This window comes from Mobula hypostoma, chromosome 23, assembly GCF_963921235.1.
Source record: "Mobula hypostoma chromosome 23, sMobHyp1.1, whole genome shotgun sequence".
NCBI classification, from domain to species: domain Eukaryota; kingdom Metazoa; phylum Chordata; class Chondrichthyes; order Myliobatiformes; family Myliobatidae; genus Mobula; species Mobula hypostoma.
This window is the reverse complement of record NC_086119.1, coordinates 22,056,950-22,074,208: the sequence shown is the minus strand read 5'-3', so window position 1 is coordinate 22,074,208 and position 17,259 is coordinate 22,056,950. Positions and strand designations below refer to the sequence as shown.

Below are 17,259 nucleotides of genomic sequence, written 5' to 3'. Positions count from 1 at the left end.
AGAAACAAGTAGCCACCCAGTAATCAGACACTTCGTTGATAATAATTATTGATGCCTGTTCATTTCTGGTAAAATTTCTTTGTCAACTTTAAAGTTTGTGCTTCTGCAGGACTCAACCCAGAATTAGATGAGTATGATGTTGACCATTTGGTAAATATTTTTTGATATTTTGGATATTGAAATGTAGCTTAAGGTGCTACATTGAACCATCAGTAATGAATTCTCGCAGACTGGGTGCACACAAGTTTGAAAAACTGAGCATTTACACTGTCAGTAAAACAACTACACACTTTATCTAACATTAATTTTAAATTACCTAGCATTAGTAAAAGATATTTTAGCTCAACATACTTTTTGATGCCCAGTAACAAAGCAAATCCCTGCCCAAATAATTCAGAAAATTGAAACATTCAAATGTTTTGTCAGTGTTGACAGCCAAATTGGTGATGATGTTGTGGATGGCCCTGTCATAGTAGGGGCCTTGATGAGATTACTGCATCTAGCTTCTCTCAGCCATTTCCTATCCACAGAGCTGCACAAGGCAAGTTATTATTTTATTTGTAGGCCAGTGGTGACCATAGTCAACTCATCACTGAATATAAATTCTAATCCTTTTACCTCATCTTCTGAGAACACTTGAGACAGTAATCCTTTACGTTAATATTTTAGACAAATTGTCTCCGGACTAATCCTTTACTTTCGAACACCTTTTTGAACCCGTGATTTAGTGGAGAACGTACCTCTCATTTGTATAATAGTGTTTGATGTCTCTGGGTCTGCACTTGATGGAATTCAGAAGAATGATCGGAGATCTCATTGAAATCTACCAGACACTGGAAGACCTGAATAAAGCAGACATACAGAGGATGCTTCCATCAGCAGGAGAATCTTGGATCTGAGGGTATAGCCCCAGAATAAAGAAATTTTCCTTTAAAATGTAGCTGAAGAGGAATTTCTTCAGCCAGAGGGCAGTAAATCTGTGAAATTCGTTATGACAGAAGGTGAATCATTGAGTAAATTTAAAGCAACACACATAAAAGTTGCTGGTGAACGGCAGCAGGCCAGGCAGCAGCTATAGGAAGAGGTACAGTCGATGTTTCGAGCCGAGACCCTTCGTCAGGATTAACTGAAAGAAGAGCTAGTAAGAGATTTGAAAGTGGGAGGGGGAGGGGGAGATCCGAAATGATAGGAGAAGACAGGAGGGGGAGGGATGGAGCCAAGAGCTAGGCAGTTGATTGGCAAAAGGGATATGAGAGGATCATGGGACAGGAGGCCTAGGGAGCCTCATAACGGAGAGGATCGCCTTCAGAGCTTGACGGGAGAAGCGACGGGAGGCAGAGTCAATTAAATGTGAGTACCTGGGATCCTCAGAAGGTCCAAATTGAGAGGCTCGCAAACGAATCCTAAAGCCAACTGGAGTAAGTTGGCGGCGGAGACACGTTCCAAGAAAGGATATATGGCTGTGATAGTGAGTCTGAGTGAAAATGTGGTCAAAAAGTTGAAGAGCCGAAGAAATTACACCTGTCTTCTCTTATCATTTCGGATCTCCCCCTCCCTCTCCCACTTTCAAATCTCTTACTATCTCTTCTTTCAGTTAGTCCTGACGAAGGGTCTCGGCCCAAAACGTCAACTGTACTTCTTCCTAGAGATGCTGCCTGGCCTGCTGCGTTCACCAGCAACTTTTATGTGTTGATACTTGATGCTTGAAATTCTAGCATCTGCAGATTTCTTCGTGTTTGCGAGTAAATTTAAAGTTGATTTCCTTCCTTTTATGCTTTTCAGAATAGTTGTTTTACTTTTCTATCTTTGTTAAATGAAATAGTAGAGAAACAATTCAGAAACTTTCCTTTGAATTCTGAAGCCAACAATATTTCAGATGATGCCTTTATACTACCAGGTGTATGAAATGCTGAATTTTGTTTAGTAGAATCAGAAAATCGCTGTTACAATATCTCTGTACATAGAAAAGTGATTGACAGATTACATCATAAACAATGGAAGTGTATGGATAAAGTGCAATTTGTTTGAAAGAATAATGGAATTTCTTCTCCTGAGATCCACAGATTATGAAGAAATTGCCCCAGCGCGGTCATTTAAAGCTTCTTTTTCTCTTCAAGTCAGGCTGGCCCATCAGATTGATTAACTGAATTGCCAAAATAATGACGTTATAGTTACAGAATCACAGGTTTTTATGACATTTCCTGAAAGTAGAAACTTCAAAATAATTCAATTAACCTTTGGAAATAGTCAAAGAATCCTTTTATAATGTAACTTGTACTGTTTACTTCCTATTAAACTCTCTTTCTGTTATATATTTATAAACAGGTGCTATTATTCCTTAACCAGGTACAGGCATCTGCATTAATGATTGCACAGCAAACCACAAGCTCATCAAGAATATCTCAGATGCTCTTTCTCTAACATGCACAGCGGTTAACAACAGCCAAGATGAAGAGTTAGTCTGGCTTCGGGGAGACAGAGTGATTAACTTGAAGCCTCTGAATCGGATCAATGTCAGCACTGTGTGCATCGATCCAATTATAGCCGATGACAATGACGTTACATTTAGCTGCCACTTAAGCAGAAATTCTACAGTCAAAAGAAGCGTGCTCCTTGATGTCAGATGTGAGTATAGCTACCATTCCTCAGAAGCCCAAATTTCAAGAGACTTGGTGGGGAGACATACGATAAAAAGTCTGATTCCAATTTGTATACAGTCACTCAGTGAAATAAATGTCATTAAAAATACAAACACAAAAAAGTAATGATCACTGATTGATAGTGAGAAGCTATTTAAAAGCAGTTACCAATAAAAATATAATGTCATAATGAACCAGAAGATTGATCAGTTAAAAATCCAGTGGCAGAATCCAGATATCACATAAAGGCGATTGGATAATGAGACTTCCCCTCTATAATTAAGGCCATAACAAACAGTACTGATAACAGGCTACGGGAATAAGACCATAAACACGAGGAAATCTGCAGATGCTGGAAATTCAAGCAACGCACACAAAAAATACTAGTGAACGCAGCAGGCCAGGCAGCATCTCTAGGAAGAGGTACAGTCGATGTTTCGGGCCGAGACCCTCCGTCAGGGCTAACTGAAAGAAGAGATAGTAAGAGATTTGAAAGTGGGGGGGGGGTGGAGATCTAAAATGATAGGAGAAGACAGGAGGGGGAGGGATGGAGCCAAGAGCTGGACAGGTGATTAGCAAAAGGGATACAAGGCTGGAGAAGGGAGAGGATCAAGTAGTTTAGCTGGCAGGGAAGGAAAAAATCTTTTACTGTTGGACATAGTGGGAGAGAAAAGGGATAAGCTATAATTCAGTGTTGTCAGGTCTCTGAACAAAGTTGTTTTGCTGGTTACATGGATGTTATTTGTGCTAAACCATGCAAAAAGAATACTTGAAACTAATAGTTAACCTAATGGAAACCAATCATTAACCTTATGGAAACTTTGAGTTGATGGAATCACCCCTTCCTGGCTGAAATTTGCTTCAACCATCAAATAGATCCTGGATCAGACTTTTTACTTTGGGGAAACTTGGACAATCTTGGGCTCAGTAGGAGAGCTTCCTCCAGAAACCTGCCCAACAGTTGTACTATTTTTCATGGTCTGTGTAGACATTGAGCAGGATGAATAGCCAGTTCCCCAGTAATGGACATGCCACCAGAGTTAACTACTGGGTTAGCCTTTAAGGCTCCACGATAATTGGCAAAAATTTTATATCTGAAGACAGATTTTATTTTCAATTTAACCATCTGGTTCTGCAGTTGGTTAACATTCAGGCTAAAGTACTACTTTCTTAATTGTCTTACCTTGATACAAAGGAGAGAGCAGAGGCAGAATCAGGTTCATTATCACTGACAAATTTCATGAAATTTTTTGCTTTGTGGCAGCAGTACCGTGCAACACATAAAAGATTTCACCAAATTAAAATAAGAAATAAAATGAATAAATAAATAAATAGTGTAAAAGAGGAATTGTGAGGTCGTGTTCATGGGTTCATGCACTATTCAGAAATCCGATAACAGAGGGGAAGAGGCGTTTCCTAAAGCATTGAGTGTGCATCTCCAGACTCCTGTACATCCTCTCTGATGAAGAAGGCATGTCCCAGATGATGAGTGTATTTTTTTTTAGGCATCCGTTAGTCTCATGAGACCATGGATTTGTGCCTTGGAAGGTTTCCAGGGTGCAGGCCTGGGCAAGGTTGTATGGAAGACCGGCAATTGCCCATGCTGCAAGTTTCCTCTCTCCATGCCACCAATGTTGTCCAAGGGAAGGGCATTAGGACCCATACAGCTTGGCACTGGTGTTGTTGCAGAGCAATGTGTGGTTAAGTGCCTTCCGCAAGGACACACGCGCTGCCTCAGCCAAGGCTCGAACGAGTGACCTTCAAATCACCAGACGAACGCCTTAACCACTTGGCCACACGCCAACACTGGCATATAACAGATGGTGATATAAGTAGTAAGAATGCACTCCACGGTACAACTGTAGAAATTTTCTAGAGTCTTTGATAACATACCAAGTCTCCTCAAACTCCTCATGAAGTATAGCCGCCTTCTTTGTGATTGCTTTACTATGTTGGGCCCGGGATCAATTCTCTGAGATGTTGTCGCCCAGAAACTAGCAGCTCATAGAGTTGCTACCTCACTGCTCCAGTGGCCCAAATTCAATCTCGATCACCTGTGCTGTCTGTGTAGAGTTTGCACGTTCTTCTTGCCACTGTGTGGGTTTCTTCCAGGTGCACCAGTTCCCTGCCACATCCCAAAGAAGTGTGGTTGGCAAGATAATTGTCCACTGTGATTTGTCTCAGTGTGTCAGTAGGTAGTAGAATATGCGGAAAGTTGGTGGGAAGGTGAAGAAGATAAAATAGGATTAGAGTAAACTGCTGCTTGATGGTCAGTGCAGACTCAGTGGGCCAAAAGACCTCCTGCCTTGCTGTGTGACTCAATGACTAGCACTGATGTGGTGTTGGAGCGAAAGGGGATGCAATCAGCTATTTGCTCCCCTGACACTGATACAGACACCAGGACAGTTATGGGCATTCTAGGTCAGTGGTCCCCAACCTCCGGGCCGCAGACCGATACCGCGAAGCATGCAGGGGTGCAGAGGTGGTCAGAGAGCACCCAGCACATCTTTAAGAAAAAAGCCGAAATAGACAAGCTAACTAATTAGGTGCCGCCCACAAGCCAGTCTTCATTAGAGGAACTGAGGTGGAGAAGGTCAATAACTTCAAATTCTTTGACATTAAGGATCAACGTTTCTCTCTCTGAATAGTGTCAGAGGATCTGTCCTGGGACCAGCACATAACTGTCATTACAAAGAAAGCATGGCAGCGCCTATACTTTATTAGAAGTTTGTATAGATTCAGTATGTCACCTCGATCCTGACAGCCCTGTCTTTTCAGCCTGTCTGGGCTGGCGTTTAAATTGACCAAACAATGGAAGAGCTAAAGGCTCCAGCACCCTGGAAAGAGGAGTGAACATCACGTTGAGCAAGTGAAATCGGCAATCGCCTCTGATCTGGGCCGTCATTCATGTGCCGGGTGGCACCTAATTAATTAGCTTGTTTATTTCGGCTTTTTTCTTAAAGATGTGCTGGGTGCGCTCCGGCTACTGCTGCACCCCTGCATGCTCTGAGGCCCGGAAGTTGGGGACCACTGTTCTAGGTCCGGTGTTAGAAGAGTGAAAATAGATGCTGGAACACATGATGGCACTTCTATTGTGCTGAAGTACCACAGAAGTCCACCAAGCAATGCAAATGAGTATCTTGGACATTTTTCTTGTCACAGTAAGACCCTGTTGGACGTTGGCAATGTAGAATACTGCAAGTCCAGTTCACTGGTTCATTGATGAAACCGACAGCAGCCTGCATTGCCTCGGCTGTTCCACGGACCAGGCCCTCATGCTATGGGATCATCTGTGGCAGCCATGCAGGGGAGGAGGCGCCGAGGCGGTGTGGGAGAGAGCAGAGGCACCGTGTGCATGCTGGACTCTGTACTGGGTTGGGGGCTGGCCCCTCCCATCAGTGCTGCCCTCCAGTGCTGGCTCAGTGGAAGACAAGTTGGATTGCATTTGCCTGGGGCTGCACTAGTGCATGGGGAGGACTACTGCATGCTCGTCCTTGCAGTAACGTGGCTCCAGGACTTCTCATGCCCCATCAACCTACAGGCTATGACACTCAAGGACCTGAGCTATATTTTTTTTTGTGAGTGTGTGTTTTCCTGCTGGTAATTATATGTGCTATATGTGACTTGTGACTGTTGGTACTGTGCTTTGCACCTTGGCCCTGAAGAAACACTGTTTCGTTTGGCTGTACTCATGTGTACAGTTGAACGACAACTAAACTTGAACTTGAAATACTTCCCCAACATCACGGAAATTTAGCACCTCAAGAAGCTGATAAAGCATTTTCTGAAATATTTCTCACCTCACTCTAGGCAGCTCTCTATTCAAGCTTTCATTGAAGATATCTCTCAATAATGTCATTCAGTTGGCAATAGAAATATGTAGTACTGCTGTCACTGACAGGAGAGAGAAGCAAATGAAATGAGCCAGTATAAAATAACAAATCATTCAGCTTCTGTGGGGAGGACAAACACTTCAAGATGTTCCTTCAGAACTAAAGCACGAAGACATGTTTTTCCATTCCAGATGACTTACTAGATATTTACAATGATTTCTGTATTGATTAAAAATACCGGTATCTGCAGTTTAAAAAAAATAATTTACTCCCCCTTTCAAAAGTCACTGTTGTTTTGCTGCTTACCTTGCTTTGGATCATATGTTTCCTGTTCATATTGACTTGTTTTCCCAAAACGGTCTCCAAATATCCACTAATTTTATTGATGGGATATCCAATTGGCCTCTTTGAAGCATTACTGACATTTAATTCTGTAAGAAGTATACAGCGATAGAACCACAGGGTAGACATTTTAAATCTCTGGATTTAAGTATTAATACCATTTGGAAAAAAAAATCTTTTGTAGTTTTGCTGAGTTTTGTTTTGTGTTTAAATTGTTGCAGTTGTCCCTATTTTGAGTCAGGATGGAGATGTGGATGTTGAAGTATATTCTGGTGACGTTGCAACGCTAACTTGTAATGTGAAGTCTAATCCACCAGCTGTGATGTCCTGGTATAAAGATAACAATACCCTCAAGATGGAGGCAGGCAAACACCATGTGAACTGGGACAGTAGTGCTTTTACACTGCTTATGAAGAAGGTACAAAAAGAGGAAAGTGGGATATACGCCTGCATGGCAAATTCCGCACTTGGAAGCAGAAGTTTGTACTTCAATCTGAATGTGAAAGGTAAGAGTGCCTGTCCTTTGTGAACCAGAAGAATAGCAAAGTGAAAATGAGAACAAAAAAATACACCGGACAACAAAGATTTTGTTAAATACTTTTGGGTGTATCTTATGAATTTTGTGCTGCTGATTATGAAAATCACCATGAAATTAACCTATCATGCAACTTTTTTTAAAACCACCTATATTTGTTATTTCAATTCATAATTCAAGTCAGAATAATTGATGCCAAGATTAAGAAAGATGCTTTTGCTGGTCCACAAATTAAACAGGTCATCAATGACAGGCAATTCAAAGAACTTCTAGTAGGACCAGGAAAAATCACATGGAAGCCACTCAAGGATGTTTTTGAAAATTGTCTTGTCAACTACAAAGCACCTGGTTGATAACATGATTCAAGCATACAAAGCCATGAAGTGCAACACGGGTCACTAAAGATTCATTTTCTGTATTCCCATTTAGACTTCTTCCCTACAAATCTTGGCACTGTGTTCACCGTATTCACTGGAATTCAGAAGAATGAAGGATGACCTAATTGAAAGCTATCAAATGTTGAAAGGCCTTGACAGAGTGGACGTGGAGACGATGTTTCCTATGGTGGGAGGGTCTAGGTCTGGAAGACACAGTCTCAGAATAGAGGGGCATCTTTTTAAAATGGAGATGAGGAGAGAGTGGTGAATCCGTGGAACTCATTGCCACAGGCATCTATAAAAACCAAGTCTTTACATATGCTTAACAGAGATTGATATAGATTCTTGATTGGTCAGGACATGAAGGGATATGGGGAGAAGGTAAGAGTTTGAGTCTGAGGGAAAATGCATCAGCTATGATGATATAACAGGACCGACTCAATGGGCCAAATGACCTAATTCTGCTCCTATATGTTACGGTTTTATGGTCTTATGTCAGTGATGAACATTCTGAAAGGTTTTACCAGGACATTGCAGTCATGGAGAAACAGTATTAGGGTAACTGGAATCCATCAACGCTGGCAGATTATTGTTGCACAATTAAGCAAGAAGCCTCAGACATTGAGTGCAAACAAAAATCATCAACAAAACACTTTTAGCTTAATCGAACTATTGCAACGTGTCAGCACTGATAATGCAATGAAATGTATTACAGTCAATAAAAGTTAATCTCTTGTTTCTCCAAATTCTTACGTGATACAAGCAGTCTGAAATTATATTTGTGTTCAGCTTCAAGTGGTCTGTCATAAACAAAAAGAATTTCTGAGAAAGAAACACTTTTGAAAAAAATTGTTGTCTCTTTCCTTTGATCTTCAATTTCAAAATACTTTGGATAGAGCACCTTCTGATATACGAAAATTATGGTTTATCTTATTGTCAAATAGTTGCTCCTGACTCGTGTTAGTTAAAGTTTATTGACCTTCTGAGAATGAGAGATCGTGCTGCTATAGCTGAACTCTACCAGAAAAGTCAAGATTTAAGGATCAGTTTTATTCACCATATTCATTTACAGTATGTGTATTAGGAATTTGCTGTGATGTGTTGGGTAGGGTGCAATATGCAACAAAAACAACATTCAACAATTATAAAGAATTTTAAAAATGGAAAAAAATAGAGTATTATATATACATTAAGAGAAATTAATCGAGGTTAAAGAACACTTAAAGAATAAAAAGTGTACAAATAGATAAATATCGGGCTGTTGCTTCATAACCAATACAACAACTTACTTTGGTCACAAACTGAGTAAATTATTTAGAAATCTATGTTTAAATACTTTTAATTGCTAGACTAACATTCATAGTATTGATTTGCAGAGAAACCATATCAAGTGCCATTTGAACCAATCATCGCTGGCGTAGTGGTGATTCTGTTGACCACTCTTTTTGGAATATTTTCATGGCGACATAAAATTATCGAGGTAAGTGTTAGAAAATAGAAATATTTGGAAAAAGATGAAAAGCAGAGACTGGAGTGTAAAAACATCATCCTTATCGTATACAGCATTGGGGCAACATCTAAATAAAAAGTAAAATCTATGGAGAGGGAAACAGGTAACATTTCAGGCTGATGATCTTTCATCAGAACTATGGAATTTAAAAATACGCACTGGTGTACATAAGATATGGTTCTGTGACAGAATACATTGTGAAGAATCACTGCAGAGAGTTCCAAATCTTGATGATGACATCAAGGTAAAATATGTAAAAATCTCATTGGTGGCCATCGCAATAGGAAGGAAAGATTAAAACCAACCTCCTTGCTTCCAGTGACCAGTTCAAATCAGGACTTTGTAGAAAAGTGAGTTTTGTCCATGTCTCTGCCTTGCTAAATTGGATGAAAATTGTTCGTCACACAGTCAAACCATGGGAGAATGTGACAGGTGAGGAAAAGGTCCATAACTATGCAACAAGACTATCACCCAAGCCACAAGCATTTGATTCACAATAGGTCAGCAGGTCAGACAACATCTATGGAAAGTTATTGTTTTGAGCTGAGTAATTATGATTCACTTATGTGGTTTATTTAGTATTCATACTGTCAAACAATGCAGCTGGGAAGTCCATTTTAACACTCTTAGTGTTCACTCTGAGAGACATCCCACATTTCCATTCACTGAACTCTGATCTTGTGAGATAGGCTGTGAGGTCATCATTCCCAGACCACAGAAAACCACAGGGCCAATTCCCACTCCTTTTGATTCAACACTTCCACAAGGAATTCCCAAATTATCTGCAAGTGAGAAAGTCAAGCATCCAATTACACATAGAGGTATTGAGGTCAACACCTTGAAGGTCATTGATTAGCTTTTAGAGGATGGTGGTATTGAATGCTGAGCTGTAATCGATAAAGAGCATCCTGGAGTATGCATCTTTGCTGTCCAGATATTCCAGGGTTGAGTGAAGAGCCAAAGAGATGGCAGCTGCTGTGGACCTGTTGCTCCACTTGGGAAGTTGGAGTGGATCCAAGTTGCTTCTCAAGCAGGAGTTGATATGTTTCATCACCAAACTCTCAAAACACTGCATGACTGTGGATGTAAGTTCTACTGGATGATACACATTGAGGCTGGTTACCACTTTCTTCTTAGGCATCAGTATAATTGAAGCCTGCTTGAAGTAGATTGATACCTCAGACTGCCAAAGGGAGAGGTTAAAGATCTCAGTGAACACTCCAGCCAGTTGATCAGCACAGGTCTTTTATACTTGAAATGCACTCTCTAATGCTTTTCATGAGTTCACCCCCCGACGGCTGAAATCACAGGATCATCGGGGGTTGTGGGAGTTTGTAATGGTTCCTCCATGTTTTGATGGTCAAAGCAAGCATAGAAGGCATTGAGTTCAACTGGATGATACCCATTAAAGCAGGTTCCAGAGCTCCAAATTAAAGGTGACTTGAAGCAGCAGCTCCAATGGAAATCGTCAAATATTCTCATTTCAGCCTGCTGCAGCTGAGAACCACAACTGTGTCTAAGGTCTGTACAGTTAGTAACAACGTTGTAATGTGATTAAACAATCTATCGTTGTTCAAGACTGACGAAAGCAGATCGGACTCTGGCTGGTGGACTGTCTCTTTAAGATGGCAGTGGAAATGAGGTTGTCACACTGGGCTAATGGTTCATTTTAAAAAAACGAGGCTTTCGACTTCCAATACCAACTATCTGGCTGGCAAAAGTATAGCCTCTTGTAAATGAAACTGAAGATCTCACACCAAGGGTGCTGTACCAGAAGGACATTAAAGCTGTTGCATTTTTGTTTCATGGAATCTTGGTTAACCCCTTCCATTTTGGATGCACTGATTCAGATTGACAGGTTCACAATACACCATCAAGATAGGACTGCTGGGTCTTTTAAAGCCAAAAGCAGTGGGATTTGCTTCATGATCAATTCCTCGTGGTGTAAAACGTGATGGTGCTGTCCCAATCCTGCTAACCAGATCTGCAACACCTTGTGATCAAGTGCCGGCCATTATACCTGCCACGGAAGATTTCAGCAATCATTTTGGTAGCAATGTATATTCCACCTCAGGCAAATGTCAAAAAAGCTCTAGATGATCTGAGGTATGTGATCAACAGGCATGAAACAGCACATCCAGATGCCTTCTCCATCATTTTTGAGGGATTTTAACCAGGCCAGCTTGAAAAAGTCACTAAATGGAGGGAGAAGAAGATGGCAGTGCGACGCAGCGCGTGTGGCCTCTCCGGTGAATGATATCAGTATTTGTAAGTAGGATGCTGTGCACAATTCTGATTTGATGGAGACAGATGTGAGAAGCATGGAGGAACATCTGGAGAAACTTCTGAAATGCCCGGTTCGCTGCTGCTGCTACTGTGCGATCGAGAATCTCTGGAGGGGAAGGTCCCAGATCCTCAGCTTTGCCTGTTGCTGGCGGCCGGGGCTGGAGTCAAAGCGCTTGGCAGAGATGGTGCTTGGTGTCGGAGGGCTGGTCAGAGGCTCAAAGTTTTCGGACGGACTCAGAGTCGGACTGTGGTCAGATGCTTCCAGGATGCGGTGCAAGGTGGTGGTTCTGGAAGCTCATGGCAGGGAGAGTTTTCTTCCTTCTACCGTCTGCGTGAGATAATAGGACTTTCGAGAGACTCTGAGACTTTTTTTTACCGTGCCCATGGTCTGTTCTCTATCAAATTACGGTCTTGCTTGCACTGTTGTAACTATATGTTATAATTATGTGGTTTTTGTCAGTTGTTCAGTCTTGGTCTGTCTTGTGTTTCTATGATATCACACTGGAGGAACATTGTATCATTTCTTAATGCATGCATTACTAAATGACAATAAACGAGGACTGCGTGTCCTCATAATCTAAAAAAAAATGATCATCAACAAATCATTTGTAGTGCCAGAGGAAACAACTCACTGGATCAATGTCACACCACCATCAAGAGTGCTTACTGTGCTATTCAATGCCCACATTTTGGAAAGTCTGATCACCTGGCTGTATTTCTACTCCCTAAATACAGGCAGAGATTGAAGACTGCAGCACCAGTAGTGAGGATCAAGAAGATATGGACAAGGGATGTGCAGGAGCACTTACAGGTCTGCTTTGAATCTGTGGACTGGACTATACTCAAGAGTTCATCATCGAGTCTGGATGAGTACTCTGTCGTTGTCAGGGACTTGAATAAAACCTGTGTGGATGAGTGTGTGCCTATGAAAACTGACTGTACATACCAAGATCAAAAGCCATGGATGAACCATAGCTTCGTAGTCTGCTGAGGGCTGGATCTGTCGCATCTAAGTTCTGGCAACCAGAACTGTAGAAGAAAACCAGATATGACGCGGAGGGTGATTTCAAGAGGTAAGAAACAATTCCAAGTAAGGATGGAGGCAACATCAGACGCACATCAACTCTGGCAGGGTTTGCAGGCCATTACCTCCAGCAAAGCGAAACCCAACACCATAAATGGCAGTGATACTTCACTACCTGATGAGCTCAATACATTATATGCACAATTTGAAAGGGAGAATAAACCTACAGCTATGAGGATCCCTGCTGCACCTAGTGACCCTGTGATCTCTGTCTCGGAGGCTGACGGGGGGCGGGGGGGGGGTGGTTAGCTACTGCACAGGATCAAAGAAAACTGCAGGAAGTGGTAAAATTAGTCAGCTCCATCATGGGTTCTAGACTTCGTAGTATCCAAGACATTTTCAAGGAGTGGTGCCTCAGAAAGACCATATCCATCATTAGGGACCCCCGCCACCCAGGACATACTCTCTTCTCATTGCTGCCTTCAAGGAGGAGGTACAGAAGCCTGAAGGCACACACTCAGCGATTCAGAAACAGCTTCTTCCCCTCTGCCATCCAATTCCTAAATGGATATTGAACCCATGAACACTGAGTCAATTATTTTTTTTATTTCTGTTTTTGCACTACTTATTTTAATTTAGCCATTTAATATACATATATATGTATACTTACTATAATTCAGGTTTTTTTCTATATTTATCATGTATTACGCTGTGCTGCTGCCGCAAGGTTAACACATTTTCACGGCATATGCCGGTGATATTAAACCTGATTCTCATTCTGGAAGCAAAGCCCTGTTGTCATCTATGTTACTTGATTTAGTTTTATAAGAAGTGATAGTGTTCAAGCCCTGCCACAACTGTCAAACATCCTTTGTTGATTCAAGTTCCGTCCAGATTTGCCACTTCGCCCAAGAGATGGCTTTCTGGAGATCATACCTGGACCTCTTGGAAATTTCTTGGTCACCAGACGTGACTGCCTCTAATCTGGCCTTCAGCAGATTGCAGATTCCATGGTATGTCCAGGGCTTCTGGTTGGAGAAGACTCTGAATGATTTTGTGGAGATCTACTCATCTACAACTGTTTTCATGAAGTCCATGATAACCATTGTGTATGCATTCAGATCCACAGATGAGTCTTTGAATACAGCCCAGTCCACTGACTCGAAGCAATACCGTAGCTGCTCCTCTGCCTTCCGTGACCACCTTTTTGTTGACCTAATCTCTGGAGCTTTGCTCTTTAGCTTCTGCCTGTATGCAGGTAGGAAAAGGACAGCCAAGTGATTTACTGAAATGCAGTCTGGGCATGGAACAGTAGGCATTCCTTATCTTAGTATAACAGTGGTCTAGAGTATTGGGACCTCTGGTGCTACAGGTTTTATGCTGATAGTAACTGGGGAGGGTTTTCTTCAAACAAGTCTGGTTGAAGTCCTTACCTATGATTTGAAATGCATCAGGATGGACTGTTTCTTGTTTGGAGACAGCATCATGCGGTATCTCAAGCGCTTGACTATATTTGGCCGCTGGTGGTAGGTAGCTGCCGTCAGGATTATGGAGGAGAACTCACTTGGTAAATAGAACGGATGACATTTGATTTTTAGGTGTTCGAGGTCGGAGGAACACAAGTTCGACAAAACAGCCACATTGGAGCACCACCAGCATCAGCTCATGTTCTCGATATTTATTGCTTGTTTGTCTATTTGTTTATTTATGTATTTTCCTTTTTTATTATTGCACAGTTTGTTGTCTTTTGCACACTGGTTGAATGGCCAAGTTGGTGAGGTGCTTCATTGATTCCATTATAGTTATTATTCTATTTTGGCTTTATTGAGTATGCTCACAAGACAATGAATCTCGGTTTTATATGGTGACGTATTTGTACTTCAATAATAAATTTACTTTGAATTTTGAACCTATTGCAAACCTTCTTAGTAATCCACCTTTAGAATCACCAACCAATTTCTAGAAAAATAGCTCTTAACCAATGTAAGACCATAAGATATGGGAGCAGAATTAGGCCAACCTGTTCAGTATGCTCTACCATTTCATTATGGCTGATCCATTTCCCTCTCAGCCACAATCTCCTGTCTTCTCTCTATATCCCTTCATGTCCTAACTAATCAAGAAACTACCTACCTCTGCCGTAAGTATATCCAATGACTTGGCCTCCACAGCCACCTGTGCAAAGAATTCCGGAGATTCACCACTCTCTGGCTGAAGGAATTCCTCCTCATCTCCGTTATAAATGGACGTCCCTCTATTCCAAGGCTGTTTCCTCTGGTCCTAGATTCCCCCACCATAGGAAACATCTTCTCCACATCCACTCTGCTGAGGCCTTTCAACATTCGATAGGTTTCAATGAAGTCACTCCTCATTCTTCTGAATTCTAGTGAATGCAGGCCCAGAGCCACCAATCAGTGCTCATAAGGTAACCATTTCATTCACAGCATCATTCTCGTGAACCTCTTCTGAATCCTCTTCAATGTCAGCATATCCTTTCTTAGATAAAGGGCCCAATATTGTTCATAATACTCCATGTGAGGCCTTACCAGTGCCTTATAAAGTCTCAACATAACATCCTTGCTTTTATATTCTAATCCTCTCGAAATGAATGAATGCCTTCCTCACCACTGACTCAACATGCAAGTTCACCTTTAGGGAATCCTGCCCGAGGACTCCCAAGTCCCTTGGCACCTCAGATTTTTGAATTTTCTCTCTATTTGGAAAATCGTCTATGCTTTTATTTCTTCTACCAAAGTGAAGGACCATACACTTCCCAACACTGTATTCCATCTGCCGCTTCTTTGCCCATTCTACTAATCTGTCTAAGTCCTTCTATAACCTATCTGCTTCCTCAATACTACCTGGCTTCCACCTATCTTCCTATCATCTGCAAACTTGGCCACAAAGCCAACTATTCCATCATGCAAATTGTTGATATATAACATAAGAGAAATGGTGCCAACACCTGTGGAACACCTCTAGTCACTGACAGCCTACTGAAAAAGGCTCCCTTTATTCCCTCTCCTTGCCTGCTGCCAATCAGTGAATGCTAGTACCTTTCCTGTAATACGATGGGCCCTTAACTTGTTAAGCAGCCTCATGTACGGCACCTTGTCAAAGGCCTTCTAAAAATCCATGTATACAACATCCACTATCCTGGTTGTTATTTCTTCAAGGATGCCATCAGATTTGTCAGGCAAAATTTTCCCTTGAGGAAACCATGCTGACTTTGATCTATTTTATCATGTGCCTCCAAGTACCCCAAAACTACAAACTTAACAATTGATTCCAACATCTTCCCAACCACTAAGTCAAACTAACTGGCCTATAATTTCCTTTCTTTTGCTACTCTCTCTTCTTGATGAGTGGAGTGACATTTGCATATTTTCATTCCTCTGGAACCATGCCAGAATCTATCAATTCTTGTAAATTCATTACTAATCTTTTCAGCTACCTCTTTCAGAACCCTGTGGTGTAGACCATCTGGTCCAGGATTACTTATCTGCCTTCAGTTTCCTAAGCACCTTCTTGCTAGTAATGGTAACTTCACTCACTTCTGCCCCCAACATTCTTGAGCTTCCTGCATACTGCTAGTGCCTTCCACAGTGAAGATTGATGCAAAATACATATTCAGTTCATCTGACATTCTCTTGTCCCCCATTATTACTTCTCCATCATCTTTTTCCAACGGTCTGATATCTACTCTCACCTCTCTTTTACTCTTTATATATCTGAAGAAACGTTTGTTATCTTTAATACTATTGGCCAGCTTACCTTTGTATTCCATCTTTTCTTTTATTATGACTTTTTTCGTTGCCTTCTGTTAGTTTTTAAAAGCTTCCCAATCCTCTAACTTCCCACTAATTTTTATTTTATTAGATGCCCACTTTTTGGCTTTTATGTTGGCTTTGACTTTCCTTGTCAGCCATGGTTGTGTCATCCTGCTTTGGGATGTATCTATCCTGTGCCTTCCAAACTGCTCCCAGAATCTACAGCCATCATCCCTGCAAGTGTTCCCTTTCAATCAACTTTGGCCAGCTCCTCTCCCATGCCTCTCTAATTCCCTTTACTCCACTGTAATACTGGTACATCTGACTTCAGATTCTCCTTCTCAAACTGCAGGGTGCATTCTATCATATCATGATCACTGTTACCTTAGGGTTCCTTTACCTTAAGCTCTATAATCAACTCCAGTTCATTGCAGAACACCCAAATCAAAATAGCTGATCCCCTAGTGGGTTCAACCATGAGCTGCTCTAAAAAGCCACCTTGTAAGTTTCTACAAATTCCCCCTCTTGGGATTCAGCACTTATCTGATTTTACCAATCAACCAGCATATTAAAATTCCACATGACTATCGTTAACATTGTCCTTTAGACATACATTTTCTATCTCCTTTTGTAATTTGTAGCCCATATCTTTGCTATTGCTCAGAGATTTGTATATAACTCCCATCAGGATCTTTTTACCCTGGCAGTTCCTTAGCTCTAGCCACAATGACTCTCCACCTTCTGATCCTATGTCACCCCTTTCTAAGGATTTGATATCATTTTTTACCAGCAGAGCACCACCCCACCTCCCCCGCGTATCTGCCTCTCCTTTCAATACAAAGTGTATCCTTGACTGTTAAGCTCCCAGTTATAATCTTACAACCATAATTCATTATGCCCACAAAGTCATACATACCAGTCTGTAACTATGCTACAAGTTATT

General features: G+C 41.4%; 1 protein-coding gene across 1 annotated transcript in view; it reads left to right on the top strand.

Annotated features, from left to right (window-relative positions):
* Nucleotides 1-17,259, top strand: part of LOC134336778 (transmembrane and immunoglobulin domain-containing protein 1-like) — a 30,679-nt gene that overhangs the window by 3,558 nt on the left and 9,862 nt on the right. Inside the window, exons 2-4 of the mRNA XM_063031231.1 lie at nt 2,347-2,625; nt 7,036-7,320; nt 9,103-9,206. Of these exons, the coding sequence (XP_062887301.1) occupies nt 2,347-2,625; nt 7,036-7,320; nt 9,103-9,206 (668 nt within the window). The remainder of the gene's footprint in view (nt 1-2,346; nt 2,626-7,035; nt 7,321-9,102; nt 9,207-17,259) is intronic.